Below are 18,911 nucleotides of genomic sequence, written 5' to 3'. Positions count from 1 at the left end.
TATGAAGAGGATTATACAGAATAACACAGTACACTAGACAGGGGAATGCAGGAAATGAAGGAAATAAACTGAGAAAGAAGTAATGGCATGACTAAGAGAGAGATAGAGGCAAACATCAAAATCACAAAAAGGAACTGAAAGGGGCTATCAGCAAAAATGTCGATAACTACAGCCAACTGCTATAACAAAGCTTCTTATAAATTTCCTGTTCCCCAGTACACTAATTGTACAAGGAAGGACATATTTCACTTGTCAATGCAAATAAAAAGGTTACAGACAAATAAAGCAACTCTACAATTATTGTAACAAGTTCCTATGAAACTTAGGGAACACCATATAGCTTCAAAGAGAGTCTACTAATATGAGATTCATGAAAATTTTTTTTGTAAGGCTCTGGTTTGCTTTTAAGAAAGAAAGCAACGTACAAACATGAATTGACATCAGACAATCAATTCCTGACATTCTAGTTTAATAATTAAACTTTAATCAGTTCCAAACCTATGTTAGAATACAATTGTACACCTGACAAACTTTCTACGAAAACCAATACATCTACACAAAAAAAGGACTCTATAGCAGTCATTCACTACTTCAACTCCACAAGAGTTAAACCTTCCCAGTGGTAAGGTGCTTTCTGTCCTGCTAGGAAAACTTAAAAAAACTACCGACATCTGAAACAAATATCCTACTAAAAAAATTAAGGCCTTGCAAAAGTTGACTTTGGCCTCCACCCAGCTGATCTCTCATTTTTCCTCATCAACAGAACATGAGGAGAAATATAAATTATTATGGGAGAAGATAAAAACAGAGAGGTCACTTACCAATTTTCATTACAGGAAAAACAGACCTGACTTTAAGAATATTAAATTAATCTGTTGCCAATTAAAATAGAGTTGGATAGTGAGAGATAAGTCAATGATGTTTCCTCTCTGTCATTCTCTCCTTCTCACATGTTTTGCCTGCTCCAGCATGAGAGCCACAAGCCATGGCATATCAGGAACTCTTCCAGTATGGATCCCCCACAAGCTCCAGTTCCTCCTGAAAATATCCACCTACTATGGAGAGATCCCACACAAGTTTCAGGGAAACTTTTTCTCCACTGTGGTCTTCCCAACCTGCTCCAGTGACTAGAATGCCTTCTCTGCTTCCTTCATCAAGGACCAGGGTGTTCATAGAATTGTTCCTCCCCTGTTTTTAGCCTTTAGACTGTCAGGCAGCATTTTACCCTTTCTTAAAACCCATTCTGCCAGAGGTACTGACACACCTTGCTGATGAAGGCTGTACCCTGTGGTGGGTCTGGAGCTGTGTCTGGCACAGGGCAGGTCTGTCCTCTCCTCACATTTACTGGAGACCCTCACTGCCACACCTGGACATCTGCACCCAGAGCATTCCACCCTCACTTCTGTGAAACACTTACTTAGGAACAGTCAATAAAATATATATTCATCACATATTCATCACATAAACTTCATTAACATTAACAAAAAATCCCCAATATTTCCCATACTAAAATCAAAGTGACATAAAAATCCCGAGAAAGGGAATTTTTTACAACACCCACACACAAGGTAAATCTCCACTCCTTGCCCTTTCACCTCATAAGAACAACAAAAGAATCCCCACAGTTATTTCACTCTGGCAATGTTTAGTCCAAGTTTTAGCCATACCACTCCCTATCTCTTAATCCTCAAGACAAAGATTCTCTGCTTAAAGATAGAGCAGTGGGTTGACCTTGGATGGGTTGGAATCTGACAGCCAGAAAAGGTCAATCCAACCACAGGCCTTCAGCTTAAGGCATAAAGGAAACTAAGTAATGTAAGAAGGGAAAGCAACTCAGTAATCCTACATCTAGCAGAGCCTCAGCTGGGCCTGCAATGTGCACTAGATACCTAAAACCTGTGAGGGATTCCATGTACACCAGGCATCTCTGGCCTGTGTGAGATGATCTTATCACATCACTGGTTCCCCAGGATTGCTTCAATCTTTGGACAATATTGATTAGTGGAAAACACAGGTTTTGTGCAATACTTGAACATCTGTTCATTCTGTACAGTCAGCATGAAGGGCCCAAATAAGGTTTATGCTGAAGTTGGCCAGCCTAATAGCATATATTGTAAATACCTATTAGGCTAATTTATATATTAGATAAATAATAAATAATACATATTTTATATAATATATAATATAGATAATATTTTATTATTTCATATTTTCTAAATATAGTATTATCTAAAACCTGAGTTTGAAGAACTATATCTTTTCTCTGCAATACAATGTTCTGAAGAAAATTTAAGTGCATACTTTGTAAATTTGCCAGTTAACAATGAATGGCCTTAATACTGATAAACTTTTTGGACATTCCAACCATGAAAATATGATTTGATTTAAAAAGTAGTAATTCATTGAATTCCACACATTCTGACAAGTTTTTCTTATGGATGTAGTCTGAATTCAACAAGCAACTTTCTGCTCTCTTCAAGATACTAATTTTTACAGTCTTAACATTCATCATTTTTTTCCCTGACATCTATCACTTTACAGCAATTTCAAACCAAGCTGATATGACTATGAGCTCAAGAGACAGAAACTGTGATTCAGGAAATAAGACTTGGAGTCCCTGACTTATCATCTAGAGATGTTTGCTGCCTTGCAAAGCCGTAAATCCTGGGTATTGTAGAGGAACTGCTGAAGCTTGTCCAACTCAATGGCTACTATCCCTTGTTATACTTCCATGTGAGGATCAGTGATACTGCCAGAGGCAGCACAGACTGCATCAAAACTGACTGCAGAATTCTACAGGTAATCAAGGTCACAGGTGGTGTCCTCTTCTATCTGCCAGTGAGGGGGATAAGACGGTGAGAGGAGGACACTGCTAGTATAGATAAATAATTGGCCTCAGAGTTGGTGTTGGGGTCCTCTGACCCTGTTTTCAGATCTGTGTCTGCTTGGGAGAGAAGAGATCCAGCTAAGGGCAGCAGAGGTACCTTTGCCAGGAAGACAGCTGAACTATTAAGGAGCTTCTGGCTAAGAATAAAAGGGGACTGAGAGAATCAACAGCAGCCCTGTCAGGGAGTAGCTGTCAGGAATGATGTCACATGGAAGGATTTTCAGAAAAGTATAAGAAATCAATAAACCTGGATCACCTCCAACATCTGTAGACAAGCAAGGAAGTACCTACAAGACAGAATCACACAGAAATCCCCAAAATCCTTCCTGGCAAATCAGCATGCTGGAGTGCCTCTCTGAAGGTATCCTGGCCTGTATCAGAGACAATGTGGCCAGCACAATCAGGGAAGTGATTGTTTCTTCTGGAAACAGGGCCAGCTCAGGGAATACCTAAACCAGTCAGACATATCTAAGTCCATGGTCCCTGGTGGGATGCACCCATGAGTGCTGGCTTTTGTCTGCAAGGCCACACTTAAAAGGCTTTGAAGGATCATGGTGATGAGAAGTGCCCAAAAACTGGAGGAAAGACAGGTCACTCTTGTCTTCAAGAATGGCAAGATGGACCACCCAGGAAACCAAAGGCAGAGAGCGCAGAGAAGGTAGAGCCAGTCTCTTTCCAGTGGTGCCCAGAGACAGGATCAGAGGTGATGGGCACGCACTGAAAGTTCCTCCTGAATATCAGGAAAAGCTTTTTGCCTGTGAGGGTGACCAAGCACTGGCAAAGGTTGCCCAGTCAGGCTGTGCACTCACCATATCCTTGGAGATACTGAAAAGTCACCTGGACATGATCCATGACACCTGACTCTTGGTAGCCCTGCTTGAGCAGGTGGTTGGACCAGATGACACCCAGAGTTCCCTGGCAACCTCAACCATTCAGATTCAGAGGTTAATTAAAAGCAGTTAAAAAAAAAGACAAGAAAAACCATCAAAAACTTCCACTGAAATCAACTAAAGCCAGATCAGGCTGGAATCCCTACAATTACGAAAAGAAATCTAAAAGACAGAAGTTAAATCTTTTTTCTCTTTCGTACAACACCATCCTCAGTAGGAATTGTGCAAAGGATTAATTATAAATTGCATCATCACTCAAACAAGTTACATGATTGCAAGTGAAGAATAAATTCCAAGCCAGTCAGCAAAAGGCAAAAGAGGTTAAAGAAAGTATTTCACAGAGATATTTTAGATTCACATCTAAGTATAAAATACTGATATAGCAATAAAGGACTTTTTATAAACAGTAGACAGATAGAAATTCAAAAAGGATGCTGCCTGTCTTCATTGTAGCTGCTTCAGAAGATAGCCAAGCTTCTACAAGCTTTTTATTAAACCATTGGGAAGGTCATTCATTGTCTTTTTTCTACATGGGCTTATTCTTTCTCTATACTGAAGGACTCAAACTGCTGAAATTATATAAACCTCATGAAAACATCATAACATCTTAACAGTGAATACTAAACTACTTCTCAGAAGAAATAAAAGCATATATCGTGCCTCTTCAAACCACCTTTTCAAAGAGTGATTCATGTCTCATTTTCAAAAAGAGTAACATTATTAAGCCTGATGTTAGATGCTTCAGTAGTTGAAATGGACAAGAGGAGGAGACACCTCACTGTATTATTTAAAAGACCTTCAAGCTCAGCATGATGTCTATTGAGAATTCCATCTTCTCTGAGCACAAATGCCAGATACTTCTTGAACTACTAGACTGAAAAAGCATCAGGTCATATCCATATTGAATCTAGTCGTCTTCATTTTTGTTAGTTTATTATCTGTCTCTATTATTTATCTTTTGGGGGGAAAAGTACACATTAGTCTTTTACCTGATTTAAATTATAGCATTCTCAAGTCACCTCTATTTTCAGTTTCCAGTTCTGTTACAGGTTTCTAACAACTTACAAACAGCACAAGTAGAAGTAAACAATTCTTGATTTACAATTCCTCCATGAAAAAAACATCCTTCATCCTTTGGTCTCATTTTGTTAGAAACTTGGTTTTTCTGTTTTATGAAATCACATATCTTTGAGTGACAAATCTAGCAATATTTCTCAATGTATCATCACAAGGTTTTTTAATCCATATTTGAATATCTTCTTACAATGATTTCTCCATTATGGGAGACTATAATCAACTTCCATGATTTATTCAGTGAAAATTCTTTTGCCTTCATTCTGTAAAGTTTTTTTTTAAATCCAAACACTTAATCTCACCTATATTAGCTCTTACTACTTTCTAGTCTCTCATATACCCACCTGAGAGACAAATATGGGAGAAGTAATGTAAAAATCTGTGGGTTTAAGTTAATGTCTACAAACAGCAGAAATTAACACATATTTCTTTCAAAAAGTGCTCAAAATAATTATTGAAAATGTCTCAAATAAATTAACTGAGCATGCAGAATACATCAGGGTTGGTAAAGTATTAAACAGTAAAACTGTTTTTAGTTTTACTACTTAGATCAGTGATTTAGATCAGCTTGTTAACGTGTTGCTAGAGGAATTCTGCTAAAGTCAAGGTCTTTTAAAGTCAAACACAAGTCTAGATTCCATAACTGAAATGCAGTTGAGACTCATAGGGTGAGAAACTAACTGTGTACAGAAGCACAATTAAAGTGACTTAATGATGGCAGTGAATAACCTGCTGAGCAGAGGGTGCAATGCAATGACACAGAGAACATCAAAGTCCTCTTCCCTGCACAAGGAAGAAAGGAAAGTGTGAGTAGGAGAACAGTGTGTTTTCTTCTTATCTACATGCAAATATACATAAAAACAAAGAAAATTATCCAAAAGCAGTATAGCGACAATAGATCTCCATTAGGTAGGTATTAGGTAGTTGGGTGATAGCAGGTGTATATTCTTGTATTCTCCATGTGTGAAGCAAAAAACAAAAAGCAGTTTTAGAAAACATGTTTTACCTTCCATTCATAACCGGTTAACATACCCAAGAATTTAAGATAACACATTTTATCTCAAAATTCATTTACTAGAACTTATTTTTAATGCACATAACAAAGTACATCACCTAACATAGTAATAGATTGTACAATGAATAACCTGTTAATAAACCACTAACTTGAAAGCCTGTAACCACAGCTCCAGATGTTTCACTTCCCTGCACAGAAGTCTTGATGCATATCAGACACAAAAAGAGGTGTTCAGATACTGCCTTTAAAAAGCCTGCTTTCTCTATAAAAGACATTAAGGTAGTGCCTATCCCTGAAGAGTTTAAAAGTATTAAGCATGATACATCAGAGGTTAAAATTGTTCTAATATGTGCATTTATTTGTCTGAAGTCCACTGTCTTTCTCCTGCAAGAGAAATACTTCAAATTCTAAAATGAGAAAGCTGGACTTCAAAATTTAATCTTTGCTTTAGAGCACTATGAATATTTATAGTACTCCCACAAGACTCACAAAAACAGTACAGATCACAAACTTCACAGAGTATTCTCAGTGCTCCTGAATCACTCCATTAAAACTGAATATATAAGAGTCCATGAACTCAAAAGCATCACCAGAAAGTAAAATAAATTCAACTTGAAGTGTTTGACTTTTAAAACTTCAACCTCCACAGTTTATGCCAAGCAGTCAACATGGTATATGTTCCTCCTTTCTGATCAAAGTGCCTATACAAACTGAAGACACACAGGAATGCTGAAATACAGAAATGACATTCAAAAGGGAAGACAGGACCCTTTATGAAATATTGATTTTTTTGAAATTACTAATTCTTGCACATTCTTTACCTACCCATCAAGTTTCATCTACAAATACATCCCTAAAAGTAAAAGCTATTTAAACCACACCTATCCACTATTTCCAGTTTATTTTTCATCAGTTTTAGAAGAGTTTGAGGAAACTCAAATAAATACTCAAATAAATTGTTTCCAAAGAATTGGTGGGACAATAATCACAGTGGGGTGTTTTATTTTTTACAAAAAACTTTTAAGCTTTCTCAAATGTTGGCGCTTCATAATCATTACTCAATTTCCAGAGAACTTTTAAAAAAGATATAAAGGAAGAGTTTCATAACATCTGTTAAATACAGCAGTCACTTCAACAATTCTATTATGTCTTAGTATCAAGATTTTAGCAGCAACTCGACATTTTTAGATTTAAACATACAGTGGCAACTAAAACTCCAGCAGAATCAGAAAGACATACTGCTTACCTGTACACCTGAACTGTGAGTTCCACTTTTTGAAGCAAACAAACAATCCTCAGAATCAACTGCAAGCAAAGCTGAAGCAGAAGGGAACAGCTCAGAAACAGATCCTTGACCGACGTTTACAGCCTCTGGATTTTTTTGTCCATCCTTTACTGATTCACTCAGATTGATCACAGAATCGCGTATGTTTGAAATAATCTCATTATTTTCTGCCAACAGGCGTTCTAAATGATCTATTTTTTCTTGCAATATTGAAAGCTGGCCCTAGGGGAGAGAAATAAAAAGCAAAGTTTAATTATTTCTCAGAAAAATTCTTGACAAACCCAAAAAAACCCAACAACAACCAATTCACAATAGTATGTGATCACACAGAAAATTCAAATATATCTTTATTTTATATTTTACATAAAGGCAAACTTATAAGGAATTGATGCAACAAAGGGAACTTTCTCTTTTCAGCCCAAGAGAAAATAGCAAAAGATACATTTTTCCTCTGCAAACTTGAATTCCCTGCGCAAGGTTTAATCAGTGATACAAAGATACTCTTTAAAGTCTCATGCTGTCAAGCAGCAATTATATCCAATACAACTTTTTTCACATCTTTCATTTTGAAAAATCTGATCTTTTCATTTATCAGAACATCAAACAGAAAGCAATTTTTTACAAATCAGTCACATCGTGATGGGATTAAGAAGATATTGTAAACATTTTAGGTTTTTTCCCATACAAGTAAAATATAAATACCATTTTTCTGATTTTCAGCAGAAGTTGGAGAGAAATTAACAAAAGAACTTCATGGATGTAAGAGATCCCTTAACAGCCTGATCACAGGAATAGTCGGTATATTTGGACCATTACAATCATCAAGAAAATCCTGTAAAAGACATATCAAGCTAAGGGCATTTTCAGCCAGAAGGTCATCTCCAATCGCCAAACAACAGGATTTTATAGATATTCTAGAGAGCTCCACAAGAGGAAGGCTGCAGAACAACACCAGCATGAATTGAAAGAAGTCAATGCATCTCCCAGTGCAACTTGGAAGAGACAGATCCCACAAAGCAAATTAATGCTGTCTAATCACTATTGCTGGGATGCAGGAGGAAACACAGCCAATCAAGACACCCTAAAACTGCCCTCCCTCATGGACTAGCCACTCTTTCCAAATTATTTGAGGGATGCTTTTTATCACACATGAATGTGCTAGCTTTTACAGCATCAAAAAGGTCAGATTATTTAATATGACCTTAGAGATATCTATCATCATTAACAGTAATTTATTTCCTCAGAATGGCTTTAATGTAACAAGAAGTGACAAGAGAACAAAAAAAAAACAGTCACTCTCTATTATTAAAGTTGAATTCAGATCTGAAAATATACAACACATTATTAGATATTTTTGCAAGCAGCTGTCATAACAACAAAACCTGCTTCAGTTTCAGGTATCTACATTTTACCATTACATTCAAGACAAATACTATTGATTCAGTAGACAGTTACTCTGTGACTTATGGTTTTGATGACTTTTTCCCAGCACCACTGCCTTATTTTCTTAGGATTGTAATATAATATTAGAAACAACATCTTTACATGACACTTTTTTCGCTTTCAACAGTAATATAATTGAAATATTTGCCTTTTTCTTTTCAGCAGCTGTAGCTTGCAAGGATTATGTCTCCTTTCTCAATTGATGTATACATTTTTTCAAATTCCCTTGGCTTTGCAAAGTCCTCAGGAATTAAAAAATAAAAAAAGAAAACCAAACACTCAGCAAGAGTTACCAACCATGCTTTTGGATTCTAAACTGTCATAACTACAATTCTGCCTTTATGGAAGTTCTTAATAATTTTCAGACAATAAGTTTTAGTATTTCTTTAATGCTATTAGTTTTTCTCTGCATTTTATGGGCTGTGTAAAGTGCCGGTCCACTGCTTGTCTCTGTTTCTGAGATTGATACATCCTGAAACAGTAACAGGTTTTAAAATGCAACACAGGCAGACAGCTACTGTTTCCAAAAAAGACAAAAATATATTTTGACGACAAAACCAGATTAAGCTAAATGAGATGTAGGAGCAACATCCTAGAATCCCAACAGTTTAAAGATAAATTCTAGAAACTTATAAAATCAATGAAGTGAAAACAAAAAGAAATCAATATGCAGATGATGGAATACTGAAAAGAAAAAAAAATAGAATAAACAGACTGTAGTCCCATGCCACCTGGTGGCACAAAAGAAACAACCAGACTAAAATATTCCAAATGCTGTTAAAGATACTGTGTACACATTTCTATGTAAAATTAGTGTTTTCCCTTGCAATATCTGTAATATTTTGAAAGTAAGAAGGGCTTCTCTACATAAAGCCTAATAGCCTATTATGCCACTCAATCTAAAAATAACGTATATAAAACAATACTTGATAGGGGCTTTACAGGCTGCCCAACAGAGGCTCTGATCTTTAGATTCCTAGGAAGTTACAGCACAGCTGCCACCCATACAAATCATTCCCAGCTTCACTGCATATATCTACAGTTCAGAGTTATCAAGTGTGCAAGCAGGTAAAGTACTGCTCACACCTATCCCATCACTATCAACACTGTCTCTACAACTGTAAAATCAGACAACTGTTTAAAATTTTTATTCTCATCTATGTATGCTGTAGAAGTATTTTACACCTTCTTCCACAAAAAGTTTCACATTGCCTAGCAATAGCCTGTGAACTCACTGGTCGGATAAAACACCACCCATCTGGTTTATGTCATCTAGCCAATTATATGCTCTCCAGGAAAACAACAGACACAGTGGAAAACAAACAAATAAAAACCTCATAAAATAAGTGTTTGATTGATCCTCCCACCAGCATATAATGCCAGTCTCCAGAAGACAGATATAAACTTCCTCCAAATTTGGAGGTCATGTCATATTTGATGTCTTTAAGACGTACCTTTCATTTAACTTTTTATACGTTAAACCTTGAAAAATCTATAACAATTCTACCAGTTTACTGGTTTTTATGTGACAAAATATTTTGCTTTGTAAACCAAGTTCTCTGTCTACAAATAGCAATTTGTTACCAGATGACCTTCAAACATCAACAACTTCATATGTTGCTACAAACACCCAGCAATAATTTTTAAGCTGCAAGGTTTCAGACTACCTACGACACTTATTTTCAGAAGTCTGGTAAAGTATGTTACTCTAACTGTGGAGATAGATCTTCTGTTATTTGGAGAAAGAAATCCTTACAAAGATGTCCCATTATGAAACCTAACAGAGGACATTAATATAGAAAAGTCTGCTTTCTTTTCTGGAGACTGTGAGATACACCATGCCTCTCTTCTAAAGCTTTTAATCATGCCATGTGCCAACTCAGCTTGAATGCAAAACACGAAATAAAAAGCTACAGTTAAGAACATGCAACCAAGACTTCATGCAATACCCAAGTTCAAACTGCAGGAAAACAAATTTTTGAGATCATCAAAATGGTTTTGCTTTTTGTTGTGAAATGTCAGATCCATGAGAATTAACTTTAAGATGCAATAGCATCTCAGACTAGAAATAGATCCCAGCCTCCATTCAGTATGAAAATAATTTATGTCAGGAATCCATTCTCAAGGTGAAAATTTCACATGGATCCAAATTATGCAAAAGCTAGGTCTATTTTCATTGCACATTCGCTATTTCTTATTAATTTTAAATAGATAGTGCCTGTTCAATAGTAAAATTATTTTAAAATATGAGCTGAATGTGAAAAACACGGCAAACTCTTCAAAACAATGAGTTTAACAGATGAAAATAAATTCAGTTTCAACATTTTTAAAGGAAGGCAGCAGACTTCAAATATCAAGGCTAAACAGTACCAAACTGAACTTACTCTAAAGCTGTTTTATCTTATTAATTGCTAGTAACAGACCTTGTCTTACCAGAAAAACAGATTATAAGCATGTTACAGGGGACACTAATTAAAAGACAAAACAGAGATCCTCACCATTACTAAAATCATACTCCAACAGTATTCTTTTAAATTAAAATTTCAATTTTTCCACACATTAGAGGGTTAGCAGGTAGATTTGTTAACTTTTTTTTAATCTGAGCAGAGATGCACCAATTCTGTCTGAAATGTTGGGTTCTGTATGGCTTTGTAGATATTGAATAGCAAAACTTTAGTAGGTACACAAGTCGTAAATGTCAGCAGAACTATCCCTGACTTCACAGCATCAAGTCTTCTCAGAAAAGAAGGAACCTTGATCCAAGACTTTGAGAAATGCCTAAATGCACCAAAAATTGGAGATACATGACGTATATCCCAGTACAAGTGAACACTAAAGGATGCTCTGTTAATCTACATTGTTGAATGTGTAAATAAAGATTTTTTAAAAAAGCAATAAAGCCAACCCTTCTGTTACTTCACAGCATAGGAAGCACTTCTACAAGAAGTGCAAAGTGCCAATAAATCTACCAAAAGTAGGTACAGCTGCTTTGGTAGGAGAAAGGCATCACATGAGCAGCACACCTGTTCGCCCCCCCTGTGATTACACAAGGTTGCCTTAACCAACAGAATTTTCTCATGTGAAAGCACCACAGATCCACACACCCTCCTCCCATTTGGAACACCTGTGTCCACACCTGTTAGCTGCCCTGAGAAACCTGCCACTATCACCACATGAATCAGCTACATAAACAGCTCCTTATGCTTCAGTCACTCTGAACTTTTCAGCAGTTTTCATGCCCCAAATATTCCAGGGCAGTCTGCTTTCCCACTGCCCTCTGCTTGTCCTTCTCTGTTTGCTCCTGACACCAGTCTGATTCGCAGCAAGGACTCTCCAGAAAGGAGCACAGTGACACCCAACACATGAAGGAAAGCCCAGTAACACAATGACAGTCCAACATGTCTCATTCTGAGGAAGTAGAGAGTGTTCAGTTTCTCCTATCTAAACACCGTACATTGCAGAAAAGGTGGTAGTTGGAATTTTCATTTCCTGAGTGAATGCAGACTCCTTCTCTAAATGCAGACCAACAGACCACTAGTGATCACTTCATCAGGAAAAAGACATGTCGCTCAAATAACTGAAGAGGGAGTATGACAGGGCCACAGGTGAGATCTCATAGAAACAGGCAGGCAAAGGAGAAATCCAGATTAGAGGCTTCTGATATTATGTCAGCAGAATTTGGTTATTTACATCCAGACTCAGCCAGCAACCACTGAGTGCTGGGTTCAAAACAAGCCAGAACCCATTCCCTTTCTCACCCACATGGAGAAAAAGGAGACCACAAAGGAGCTGCCAGTGTCCTGCATTAGAGTCTCTGGTGTACCAAAGAACTGTGGTGAAGAAAGTGGAGCACCACAAGGGACAGAGCTCTCCAAAGGACATGTAATTTGAGGTCATTGCCTATACACATTCACTACAGTAAGCAGTGAGGAAGCAAAGCCTCATTTTCTGGCTGCACTGAATGGCAGTCATCATAACAGTCTTCTTCACCAGTCTTGCCAGTGACTACATCCAGGTACATCTCTAGAAATCATGAGCTATCTTTGCCAAAATCTTGATATAAACTCTGATGAGATGCCAGTTTATCAAGATGGTAACACCAGGAGGCATTCTTTGTTCGCTATCAGAGCACTGTATAGTGAACAGAACATACTAAATATACAATTAAACATTCACCTCCTGCACAGAAAAAACAAGCAGATAAAAGTTAAAAATGTAACCCAATGTATGATCAAAGCTTGATATTTGAGTACACTGTTTCTGCGTGTATTTTCTTTGCAAAGCAGGATACAGAACAAAAAACAAGCATACAATGTATTAGTTAAAGGACAAATCAAGGTTTGAAGGCTTTGCTGATCCGTGCAGAGGGCTTCTGTGGATTTGTGACAATGAAAGAACATAAGAGACCTTGTTAGGAATTTCCTACCCTTAAAGTATTATTCTAAGAAAGCTCACTTTACAGAGGCACTGGAAATCTTCTGAATTAAATAACTACAGAAGTCTGTTCCCTTCAGAGAATGATAAAGTTCTGATTCAAAGATGCAACAGCCTGACAATAGATTTTAAGAAATTGATAGACTTTCACATTTTGCTTTACCACCAGAGGCAGCAATAACAAGAATGTTTAACGTACTATTACACTAGACTTATGTTTCATAGCATTTACAGAGACAAATATAAGGCATGCTGTTAAGGACCAGTTTTGACACCATCATCAGAGACCTGAAGGCAAGGAAAAAGAAATCCAGACATATTCAGTTTAAAGTCAATTAAACTGAAAAATATTCGGTACTACTGTCACTGATATATTTTGTGTTCATCTGTTGATGAGAATCTGTTGATTCTTCTCCCTACTATGTTGAATCTTTATTTAAACGTCTAGCAGTACAAAAGTGAAGCACAACTTATTTGCCATTAAGAGTAGGAACTTTAATAATGGTTATTTTCATTCAAACAAGTCAAAACTTAATGTGTTAGACAAAGAAAAGCTAAAGTAAGAACAAACTAGAAAACCTCTCTCTGTTTAGTTTATACCATTAAGTTAGGCAATAACTCTAGGTAGCAGAAGGATGTGCTCAATTATAGTTGAGTTACTGCTTTGTAGACTATGTATTCTGTAAAATACATTTTTCTCAACATTTCACACCAGATTTAAAGACTAATTGAAAGAGACTAATAGCTTCTGCTTGACTGCTGCTTAGCCAGAACTTTACACAAAATGTGCAAGCAAAAAAAAAAAAAACCAAAACCAAAAAAACAAATACACTCTGTGAACAACTACACTCTTGATCACCTCTCTCTTTGATGCAGGGCAATTGGTGAGTTCATAAAAGCAGTTAACACACATGAGATGAGAGTATGCTACAAAAAATGGTGGTCAAAGAGAGAGGTGGGGAAAATACGCAGAGGTGGAAAGGAGATCTCATTCAAATAACAGTTGTTTAGTCAAAAGAAAATGGTAAGCTTGGTAGTTCCTGAATGTTTCTGCTTTGCCTTTTAATAAAGTTCAAAGAAAATAGTAAAGACAAAATGAAGCATTCTTTGGTGCTGGTCCATTTACCTTCCAGAATCATTGCAGTCTTGACTTTCAAAAATGTATTTCCAGAAAAAACATTTAACACAGTGCAGAGATATTGTCCCATAAAAGCTAAACCAAGTAAAGTGAAAAAGTGGCAAGAGGAGAAAACTCAAGTTCAAAGCATTACCTGTCAGGTAGTGACAGCAGATAATTCAACGTGATGCTGTTTTCCCCTTGCTTAGCTACAAAATTCACTAAAAATTAACTTTCGTCATAAGACTACATAAAGAGCATATATATCTGATGCAAGACACTATTACAAACAAAACTTCCACTTTTTTTAATTGGACTTTGAGTGTGTGCCATGCATGCTTAGGTGAGACCCTTATTTTGATCTAGAATCAAAATAAACAATCCACAAGCCATTACACTATTTTTATTCTTCTATATGTGTCCAAAATCCAGAACAGTTTAATATGGGTTTATCAGTATTTGTTATTCATCTGTACACAATAACACAAGTTCTATAAGGTAAGCTGCTTATGGATGTCTTCTCAGACTTGATTTATATGTAGCTTTCACTTAGCAGTTATCAGTTTAGCCCACACATCCCTCATACATGACACTTGTGACACATGACACAGGCAATGTCATAGGTCTAAACACCACTTTGAGACTTCCTCAAGCCTGCAGTCACACAAGATTTCCAAGAGAATATCGTATTATTGCTTTATTGTATTGTATTATATTATATAATTATACTATATATTGTATTGCATAATATAATATAATATAATATAATTGTATTGCATTATATGTATAATATTGTATTATAACAAAAACAATACACTCAGCTCTTTCTCCATTATATTAAATTAGAAGAATTTTACACCAGAATCTGTACAGACAACTGCTACAATAATAACCTAAAAATGCACCTAAGGCGCTCCCTGCACCTTGAGCTAGTCTCTGCCCAATGTTGTAACATGGTTCCTAGACTTGAGACAGGACACTAGGGCTCATCATATTCTGATATGTGTCTTGAGACAGGAGCATCCCATGGCTATGAACAGGCTCAGATAAAGATTGTCATATGATCATCACCAGAAAAATATACACCTGACAAACAGGCAGGGTCCAGAAAGGTACCTGCAGGAGTTACAGAGGAGAGGTCAGTAAGCCTTGATCTACATGTATTATAGGTGTTATTTTCCCGCAAATTAACAGTAGCTTCCATTCTATGGCAACATAGAGATCTTCTGCTATTATAATTTAAATACACCACTAACGATGACAAGGATATAAAGCACTTTAACTAAAGTTCTATTACAGTTGCCTTGATGACACCCTAGCATAGATTGGCGTGACAAGAATCCAGGGTGAAACTGACTACTGATGCCAGCTTTTGCAACACAAACACCAAAAAAGACACAAAGTTACTGCTGTGTCACAAGCCTGACCATGGGTTCTGTTTTGTACCACAGTGAAAAGCCTTTAAATACTTGGTCAAAGAGAACATAAAGCCATCTGACTATGGATATTTATCCATCTTGGAAGCTCTTGCCCACAAATTATTTCTGCAAGACATTTTTGTTTGTGTCCTGAACTCTCAAACAAGTGAGCAAGTTCTGTGAGGACACTGTCTTGACCCTATTGGCCTACACTGAGAAGCCTAAAAGAGGACTGAGTCTGATGCAAGCTACCTTGAGACCACAAAAAGAGAAGGCACCTTGCTTTGGAAAAAATGTGGTAATGAAAATGGAGCAGCAGTTCTAATAACTTATTTTACTACTGGCACTAGTTACCATGACACTTTAGGTGAATGCAGCTCAACAGATGCTACCAGCTGAAAAATCCCATCTCTTGTTCTGGTAGAATTCAAACAGAATACCTAGATAGCAAATGCTTATAAGCTAAACAAGGGACTGCTTCCAGAAGTACCCACTTCTCTGAGCTAATTGTAAGCCACGTAGGTCAGAAAGAACAAACTAATCAATGTGCAACTTCCGGGACATGAAAGGTGACGTGTGCTGTTACCAGAGCTGCACAGAGAAACAGCAAAGCACATTGCCAAATCAGAGAGGCATGAGGTGAAACAAACCAATAACATCTGAAAGAAAAAAAAAATCTTACTTCCTTCTTTCAAGCTAAAAAATTCTGACCTTTGTCATTGGAAAAGAAAATGCATTCTTAAATCGACAGTCTGCTGCCATAGTTTTTTTCAACCAAAAACAGCCTGAAGGTTTTACATCTGTGGCTAGTTTGACTTAGAGTACTTTGAGCTCTGGCAACACTGCAGTAACACAAACAACTTTTTGTCAGCTGAGGTAGTAGTATTAAAGTGTTTCTTTCACATATTTCTAGAGGCTTCTATTTCACTCTTTATCTTTTGCATTTTTTTCAAACTGATGTTATAAAACTCTGAAGGCATTTGCTAGGTGTCAGGGGTTTCACAGTTGTAACAAAGTGAAACATTTGAATTTCATCTATAACTTCCTCAAAAGACAAAGCAGTAAGAAAGGAAAAGGTAACTGTTTTACCCAGAGGAAGAACCCTCGAAAGGCAGAAGTTTTTCCAGTGAGAATCAGAAGCTTCAAAGAAATCTAGGCATGGAAAAGACAAAAAGAGTAAACACTGACAGACTGTTCTAGAAGACCAAAGGGAGGGAGGAGGATGAAAGGAGAAACGTTTGTCTCTAGCTGACTACACCACCTAGAAGGAATAGGCCTGAAAACAGATCAAGGTACCAAGCCCATGGTCACAAGAGGTAAAACCATGTTACACCTCTGACCAGGATTACACTGTAGGACAATGGAAGACAAAACACATCTAATAAATCTTTCTTGTTCACTCAAGTACTTCAACCAAACATCTAACATTAGACTTTAACACACACCTGTATTAAACTCACTGGCTGAATAATGATACATTAAGTGATTTCCTCACATAAGATACTGCCCATATTCCCAAAGCAGCACTTGTACTTAGCTGTTACAAGAGAGGCATGTGACATTACCCTCCTGCTGGAGTTACACACTGAACAGACTCAGCTGCTGTAGCAGCCTTGTCCTGCTCCTCTTCTCTTCCTCTTGTTCTCTTCCTTCCCGCAAAAACTGAAGGCTGACCCCTGAACTGTAAGTTGAAGGAACAAAGGCAGAACAGATCTGCTCACTTTCTTTACATTTAAGTCGAGGTTTTTGTCCTCAATTATTAATTTTGCATTGAATGAAACAAGAGTAGTTCTAACAGAGAGACAATTGTTACTTTTTAACTAAGTTTTTAGAGTTCTTTTATTCACTTGAAGTCTCACTCCAGTACTAAAATATACTTTCCTTCGGTTTGTTTCCAATAAAAATAAAAATAAGTACCGTGCAAGCATAAATAGGTTAGAACTTTGTATTCTATATTGTGGGATTTTGCTGGGTTTTTTGTCTATAAGAACATACAGCTGTGTGTAGCCAGCAGTATTGTGCCGTTCTGCACAGCAAATCACGTCCCCTCTGAAATTCATGTTTCTTCTCACGGGCAAACATTCCTTATTAGAACACAGTCACGACACACAGCTTTTAAACTTCTCTGCCACGCAACGAACACAGGAAAGTGAGGAACTGAAGTACTGCGTCGTTTAACCATGAGGAGCAGTCGGGTCAGCCAGCTACAGTTCCAAAGCACGGCTCAGCGGAAAGGAAAGCAGCCACCAAGTCAGCATTTCCCTAAGTCTACCTGTTGTTGACACGGCTGAGGTCCCGAGCTGTCAGCTCTCCCCGTCCTGCCCGCGCACGCCCCGCACCCTGTTCCGCCACCCGCGGAGCCGCTGCAGCCGCGGCGCGGCCCCGTCCCGTCCCGCCGGGCGAGCCCCCGCCAGCCCCCGCGCCCGGCTGTGGCTGTGCCCGCTCCCGCCGCAGCCCCGCGCCGGGCCGGCACCAGCGCCAGCGCCGCCCGCAGGCGGCCCCGCTCGGCCCCCGCCCCGCCGCCGCCGCGCCTCGGCGCTCCGGCAGCGGCACGTCCAGGGCACGGAGGTGGCGGCACAGCCGCCCTCCCCTCCACCTCCGCCCGCCGCGCCCCGGCCACCGCCCCGCTCACCTTGGGGAAGGTGCCCTCCCGCCGGGGGCTCTTCGGGTGGTCGAAGTGGCCGCGGTCCAGCATCAGGTACAGGGAGAAGATCACCACGCAGAAGACCGCGCTACCGAACACCGTGAACTGCCGGCTCAGCTTCATCTCCGCGGCTGCCGGGCCGGCGCCGCCGCGCTGCTCCCGTTTCGGGCGGCGTACCCGGGCCCCTCTCGCCGCCCCGCGATCGGAGGCGAAAGTTCTCCCGCCGCGGCGGGGACTGCAGGCGCTGCCGCCCCCGGAGCGGAGCGGCCCAAATCTTTCTCCGGAGAAGTGCGAGAAGTTGCCCCCCACCCGCCTTGCAGGGACCGAGCGCCGTGTCGAGACTCCGCCGGCGCGACTGAGAGGAGAGCCGAGAGTTTCCGGGAGCGAATCGAGTTCGCGGGCAGGAGAGCGCCCAGCGGGGAAGTGGCGGCAGCAGCACCGCCGGGCCGACCGAGCGGCGCTGCTCCCCGCTCTCTTCCTCCTCTTCCTTCTCCTCCTCCTCCGGCCGCCTCAGCAGCCGCTCCGCTCCCCCTCGTTACCCGCACGCGACGCCGGAGTCTGGCACCTCCTTCCCCGGCCGGAGGCTGCTGCCGCTGCCGCCGGAGCTCCCGGGGCCGCAGCGCACAAGCTCCGCGCCGAGAGAGTCCCCGCCCGTCCGCCGCCACCGGCCCCGCCGCCGCCGCCGGAGCGCCGCGTCACGGGCG

General features: G+C 39.3%; 1 protein-coding gene across 1 annotated transcript in view; it reads right to left on the bottom strand.

Annotated features, from left to right (window-relative positions):
• The window catches only part of MAN2A1 (mannosidase alpha class 2A member 1), a 106,176-nt gene extending 87,779 nt beyond the window's left edge, over nucleotides 1–18,397 (bottom strand). The window contains exons 1-2 of the mRNA XM_066568938.1: nucleotides 18,196–18,397; nucleotides 7,113–7,373 (exon numbers count right to left, since the gene is read on the bottom strand). Coding sequence (XP_066425035.1) covers nucleotides 7,113–7,373; nucleotides 18,196–18,330 — 396 coding nt within the window. The 5' untranslated portion in view covers nucleotides 18,331–18,397. The remainder of the gene's footprint in view (nucleotides 1–7,112; nucleotides 7,374–18,195) is intronic.
• Between the last annotated feature and the right edge of the window lie 514 nt (nucleotides 18,398–18,911).

This window comes from Molothrus aeneus, chromosome Z, assembly GCF_037042795.1.
Source record: "Molothrus aeneus isolate 106 chromosome Z, BPBGC_Maene_1.0, whole genome shotgun sequence".
NCBI classification, from domain to species: Eukaryota; Metazoa; Chordata; class Aves; order Passeriformes; family Icteridae; genus Molothrus; species Molothrus aeneus.
The sequence above is the reverse complement of the archived record's forward strand: the minus strand, read 5'-3'. Positions and strand labels throughout refer to the sequence as shown.